This window comes from Nannospalax galili, unplaced genomic scaffold, assembly GCF_000622305.1.
Source record: "Nannospalax galili isolate Female #2095 unplaced genomic scaffold, S.galili_v1.0 scaffold529, whole genome shotgun sequence".
NCBI lineage: Eukaryota > Metazoa > Chordata > Mammalia > Rodentia > Spalacidae > Nannospalax > Nannospalax galili.
The window spans coordinates 882,402-889,041 of NW_008360309.1; the positions used below are offsets into that span (position 1 = coordinate 882,402).

The window sequence follows — 6,640 nt, forward strand, 5'->3', positions numbered from 1 at the left end:
TTTAACAATATTTTATTTATTTTATTTTATGTGTATGTATGTATTGCCTGCATGAAGGTAAGTGTATCTGTGTTGCAATGCCTGTGGAGGACAGAAGGAGATGTCAGATCCCTTAGAACTGGAGTTATGAGCAGTTGTTAGCTGCCATGTGGGTGCTGGGATTTGAACTCCGGTCTTCTGCAAGAACGGTTAGTGTTCTTAACTTCTGAGCCATCTCTCCAGCCCCTCAGTCCCTATTTTCAAGAAACAAATTCTCACTGTAGTCTGGCTGGCCTGAAACTGGAAATACCCCCTGCCTCAGCCTCCTGAGTCCTGGGATCACTGGCCTGTGCCACCAGGCCCAAGTCCCTTTGTGGTGTAGCATCATTCCTAACAGAGCCCAGGTCTTCGGTGGGTTGTTGCAAGAAGCAAAAGAGATCTTACACTGAGACCTAGCCCAGAGTGAGCTGTTGCCAGCTTATTATCCTCTGTGAGTGCCACCCACTAGTCTAGAGGTTACTCTCTGAGTTGATGAGCGCTCTAGGAATCCCTTCCCAGGTCTGAAATTGAAGAGTGGCTGCATCTTCCCAACCTTTTTTGAGGATTGTGTACCTACTAATCTTGTTACATCCTACTTTGGTTGTTGATTCTTGCAGTTCCCCTGTTCTGAGCCAGCACTCTAGCCTCAGGACTGAAGTGACTTGTAACATGTTCCAAGGATGACCTGTTGTTAGTCAACACACCTGAGAGTTTCAGGTGGTTGAGAATCTGCCTCCCTTGGAAGTGCCACACCAAGACATTGTGTGGCTCCCTGGTGGCTTGAAGGTTGGACGTAAAGACTAGCAGGTGCTGAGCAGGAGCTGTTATGATGAGTGTGTCCTCTCTTTTTCTGTAGGACAAACATGGCAGCGAGGCGGATGGCTCAGGAATCTTTGGATGCCGTATTACAGGAGAAGTCTAAACGGTACGGGGACTCTGGTGGTGAGGCTGTCAACGAAGCTCTTCAGTTTAAAGCTCAAGGTAAGTTAAAATGTTCAGCTTGGGCAGAAGGGTAGGATTTTGGTGCCCTGGGTGGAAGTGGAGCTGCTCTGATCCTTATTTGATTTGTTAAGAGGAGATGGGAGCTGGAGAGATGGCTCAGCGTTTAAGAACACTGATTGTTCTTGCAGAGAACCCAGGTTCAAATTCCAGTACCCACATGGCAGCTAACAACTGTCCATAACTCCAGTCCCATAACTCCAGAGGATCTGACACCCTCCTCTGACCTCTGAGGTCATTGCACGACACGGGCACACTTACCTACATGTGGGTAATACACATATACACATAAAATAAAAATAATTTATATTTTTTTTAATAGAGAAGATGAGGCCGGGCATGGTGGCGCATGCCTATAGTCTCAGCACTTGGGAGGCAGAGGCAGGCGGAAAACAAGAGCTGGATATGGTGGTGCATACCAGCATTCCAAGGCAAAGGCGGACAGATCTCTATTTGAGGCCAGGCTTGTCTACATAGTAAGTTTCAGGCAGCCAGACTATATAGTGAGATCCTGTCTCAAAAACAAAAACATCATGGCTTACCTGCCAACTGAATGATAGGCAGAACGTGCCATTGTTGGTAAGCAGAGCAGGTCAGCCCCACACCCTTCCCCATAAAGAAGAATTTGAGGGTATTTTAGTGCTGGGGATAACCCAGGGCCTTGCTCATGCTAAACACATTCTCTGCCTCTGAACTAGACCCCAGCTTCTAAGGAGGGTTCCTCTGTATATGTGTGTAGAAGTCAGTGAACAGCTTGCAGGAGCTGATTCAGACCTTCCATCATGTGAGTTCTGGAGATTGAGCTCAGGTCATCCGACTTGGTGACAAGTGCCTTTATTTGCACACCCCCCTCCAGTTTTTGTTTTGTTTTTGTTTTGAGACAGGGTCTCATTATGTAGTCTTGGCTGGCTTGGAACTTGCCACATAGAACAGGTTAGCCTCAAACTCAGAGGTCCCCCTGCCTCTGTCTCCAAAAGTGCTGGTATTAAAAGGGAATGCCACAACACCCACACCTTCCTCCTTCCCTCTTTAAAATAAAGTCTCAGCCGGGCATGGTAGCACACGCCTTTAATCCCAGCACTCGGGAGGCGGAGGCAGGCAGATCTCTGTGAGTTCAAGGCCAGCCTGGTCTACATAGTGAGTTCCAGGACAGCTGGGGCTACAGGGAGACCCTGTCTCAAAAAGACCAAAAAATAAATAAATAAAAGTCTCACTGGAGCCCAGCCCAGGCAGGCCTCCTGCCTTAGCCTCCAGAAAACTGCTAGGACTGAATCTTAGTTATGTGTCTAACTTATAGCCCATGGATAGCTAGGAATGCAGCCCAACACAAAACCATAAACTTATTGAAAATATTAAATTTTTGGCTGGGCGTGGTGGCACACGCCTTTAATCGCAGTACTCGGGAGGCAGAGGTAGGAGGATCTCTGTGAGTTCAAGTCCAGCTTGGTCTACATTGCAAGTTCCAAGTCAGGTGAGGCTACAGAGAGACCCTGTCTCAAGAAAAAGAACAACAGCAACAAAAAGATGCTTGTGCATCTCTTTTCCATGTCTGGGAAAACACTGCTTAGTGTGGCTTCTCTTCTACCCTCACCTCCCACCTGCCTGGCCTCTGTTTCAGCCTCAGAGAGGGATAATGGCCAGATGGGCCTTTTAGCCACATTGGGGTCAGGTGCTGGGGCAGTCAGCTGCACAGCTGTGATGAATGTGGCCTCAGAGCTCCACATGGTTGGCAGTGTGGGTCAGGAATTATTTCCAGAGGCTGTGAAGACATCAGCTTCCTAAAATTACACTGTGTGCTGGAGCCATCGTGGGAAGTCTGAAGTGTGCGGGTGAGAGAGCCCTTCCTCTCTCTTAAGGGCAGAGGGGAACTCATGGTGCCTGTATGGCCCAACAGCTGTGAGCAAGATGGGGGCAGTGGTATTGGTTGTGAGTTGGGGCATCTGTGTTGATGCTGATTTGTGCTTGTGAGGAGGGCCACCCACTGCTCAGCCTTGGCTGATGGTCATGAGAACAAGCTCAGGCCCGTGCTCATGCCTCAGGGCCCATGAGGCATGTGGTCTTCAACCCAGCACAGAAGATGCTCCACCCCTTCATAAGAGATGGTTGGTGTCTCTGCAAACCAAGCAGATCCTCAATGCATTTCGAATCCTTACTCTAACTTATGTTAGTTTCCAGATGCAGCACAAGTGCAACAGGCAATGGAGAGAGTCCACAGAGCAGTGGGTACAAGTTTCCTATAGCCCCAGCTGGCCTGGAACTTGTTATGTAGACCAGGCTGGCCTCAAACTCACAAAGATTGGCCTCCCAAGTGCTGGGATTGCAGGCATGTGTGCCCCCCCCCATGTCCAACCCCCTTCATACACATTTTTTTTATAGTTTTCCTTTTTTGCATGTATGGTGTGTATAGTATATGCATTTGTGTATTCATGTGTGTGCATGCCTGTGTGTACATGCATGTGGAGGCCTATAGTTATGTCCTGTATCGTCTTTAATCACGCTCCACTTTATTTTTTTAATTTATTTGTTTTTATTTTATTTATTTTTTGTCTTTGAGACAGCGTCTCCCCATAGCCTCAGCTGGCCTAGAACTCACTATGTAGACCAGACTGGCCTTGAACTCACAGAGATCCGCCTGCCTCTGCCTCCCAAGTGCTGGGACTACAAGCATGCACCACCGTGCCTGGCATCCTTATTTTTATTTGTTATTCTTGTTTTTCTGTTTGTTTTTTGTTTGTTTTGAAACAGGGTCTCCCTGGAGCCTCAGCTGGCCTGGAACTCACCATGTACACCAGGCTGACCTGGATCTAGTGCTAGGATTAAAGGCATATGCCACCATGCCCAGCTTCTACTTTATCTAGGAACAGAGTCTCTTGCTGAGCCCAGAGTAGCCATTTCTGGCGGGTCTAGCTTTCCATCTTCCCCTGGGATCCTCTGACTCTGCCTCCTGAGTGCTGGAATTACAGGCAGCCACTCCTGCTGGGCTTTCATGTGGGCTCAGAAGATCCAAACTCTGGTTTTCACACTTGCACGGTGGCACTTTATCCACTGAACCATCTCCCTGGCCCTTCCACACTCATTTTAAACATTGGCAGCAAACCTGCGTTTGCAATGTGCACTTGGGTCTAAAGCACTTATGTTGACTGACAGCATAGGCATTCCCTAGTAGCCCCTGGTCTGAAGTGCATTCTGTCTGTGGCCATCTATTTCAGATCTTTTAAGAACAGGCCCAAGAGCCAGAGCTGACATCTATGAGGACATTCACAGAGATGGCAGGTATTCCACCAGTGGATCTGGAGTGTACTCTCGAGACCCCACGAGAGAGGGCCTGAGAGGCGACGTATTTGCAGGGCCCTCCTTCAGACCCAGCAACCCATCTGTCAGTCAGGACATCTTTCTTCGAAAAGAATGTGGCCATGATCTGGAATCAGCCCACACTGACTCCCGGGACCAGGGCTTTGGCCACCAGAAATTGGGACATTTCGCTTCTCAGGACTGGAAGCTTGCACTCCGTGGCTCTTGGGAGCAAGACTTGGGCCACCCAGTTTCTCAAGAATCCTCGTGGTCACAGGACTATGGCTTTGGATCTTCTGTGTTGGGAGACTTGGCCTCCTCCAGGCGGATGGACAAGGAGAGTCGGGATTATGACCCGGATCACCCGGGGAAGGTTGACTCAGTGCCCAGGGGGAGTGGGCAGGTCTTAGCTAGAGGCCACAGTCTCAACATCACCGACCAGGAAGGCGCCCTCTTAGGACAAGGGGACATTCAGGGCCTGCTCTCAGCAAAGGGGGGTGTCGGGAAGCTTGTCACACTGAAGAGCATGACCACAAAGAAAGCACCTGTCATCAGTCAGGTTATTTCCAAACCTCAGGGCACTAACCAAATCCAGAAAACCACCCCGAGTCCTGATGTGACCCTGGGGACAAACCTAGGACTGGACAACATCCAGTTCCCAACTCTGAAGATTCCCTTGGGGCTGGACCTGAGGAACCTCAGCTTCCCCACAAGGAAGCTGGGCTTTGACAACGTGGACAAGGCAGATGTGTTCTCAAGGTTTGGCATCGAGATCATCAAGTGGGCGGGGTTCCACACCATCAAGGATGACCTCAAATTCTCCCAGCTCTTCCAGACCCTCTTTGAACTGGAAACCGAGACCTGTGCTAAGATGCTGGCCTCCTTCAAGTGCTCCTTGAAACCAGAGCACAGAGATTTCTGCTTTTTTACTATCAAATTTTTAAAGCACTCTGCTCTGAAAACACCTCGAGTCGATAATGAGTTTTTAAACATGCTTTTAGACAAAGGTGCTGTGAAGACCAAAAATTGTTTTTTCGAGATCATCAAGCCCTTCGACAAGTACATCATGCGGCTGCAGGACCGCCTTCTGAAGAGCGTCACACCCCTGCTCATGGCCTGCAACGCATATGAGCTGAGCGTGAAGATGAAGACCCTCACCAGTCCACTGGACCTGGCCATGGCCCTGGAGACCACCAATTCTCTCTGCCGGAAGTCTCTGGCCCTATTGGGCCAGACCTTCTCCTTGGCTTCTTCCTTCCGGCAAGAGAAGATCTTGGAGGCCGTGGGCCTCCAAGACATCGCCCCCTCTCCTGCGTCTTTCCCTAACTTTGAGGACTCCACCTTGTTCGGGAGGGAGTACGTAGACCATCTGAAGGCCTGGCTGGTGGCCAGTGGCTATCCTCTTCAAGTCAAGAAGGCCATGCCGCCAGAGCTGCCCCGACAAGAGAAAACCACACCGAAGTCATGGTCTGCAAGTGCTTTGAGCCATGGTAAGGATTTTTTTAAAAAACCAGTGTCAGTGTTAATTACGTTTTTATTTATTTATTTATTTTTTATTATTATTATTATTTGTGTGTGTGTGTGTGTGTGTGTGTGTGTGTGTGTGTGTGAGAGTGAAGACAGCGCGCACGTCTGCTCTCTTGCAAGTCAGGACAACGTGCACGTCAGTTCTCTTCTGCCATCTGAATCTCGGATTGAATTCAGGTCATCAGACTTAGCAGCAGGCACTGAGCCATCTCTTCAGCCTGAGAATTTTTTTTAGTATTCTGTGTAGGAGTAAGTGTACCCATGTTGTGCAGTGCCCACAGAGGCCAGAAGAGTGTCAGATCCCCTGAACCTGGAGTTATGGACAGTTGCCATGTGCGTGCTGGGAATTGAACCCCAATCCTCTGGAAGAACAGCAAGTGTTTTTAACTGCTGAGCCATCTCTCCAACCCCCAGCCTGAGATTTTTTTTTTTTTAGTCTTTTTTGAGATAGGGTCTCCCTGTAGCCACAGCTGTCCTGGATTCTCTATGAAGACCAGGCCTGCCTCTGCTGGGATTAAAGCCACAAAGATGTGCGCCACTATGCCCAGCTCAGCCTGAGATTTCTTTTATGTGTGTGAGTATTTTCCCTACAAGTATGTAAATGCACTTGTGTTGTGCAATGCCCACAGAGGCTAGAAGAGGGCATTGGATCCTTTGGAACTGGAGTTATGGACACTTGTGGGTGCTAAGAACCAAATTTTTCTTTATTTTATTATGCTGGGAATGGAACTCAAGGACCTGCTGGTCAAGGGCTCTGTAGAGCTGCTTCCAGTTCTTTCTTTTTTTATTTTCAAATATATATATA

General features: G+C 48.8%; 1 protein-coding gene across 7 annotated transcripts in view; it reads left to right on the forward strand.

Moving 5' to 3' along the window:
* Positions 1–6,640, forward strand: part of Sugp2 (SURP and G-patch domain containing 2) — a 29,664-nt gene that overhangs the window by 2,029 nt on the left and 20,995 nt on the right. For all 7 annotated transcript variants that reach the window (XR_003848012.1, XR_003848013.1, XM_008824500.3 and 4 more), the window contains exons 2-3: positions 875–999; positions 4,227–5,798. Coding sequence is in view for 5 of the 7 variants with exons in the window: in XM_008824500.3 (XP_008822722.1) it covers positions 882–999; positions 4,227–5,798 (1,690 nt within the window). In the remaining 2 variants the exon portion in view is untranslated. The remainder of the gene's footprint in view (positions 1–874; positions 1,000–4,226; positions 5,799–6,640) is intronic.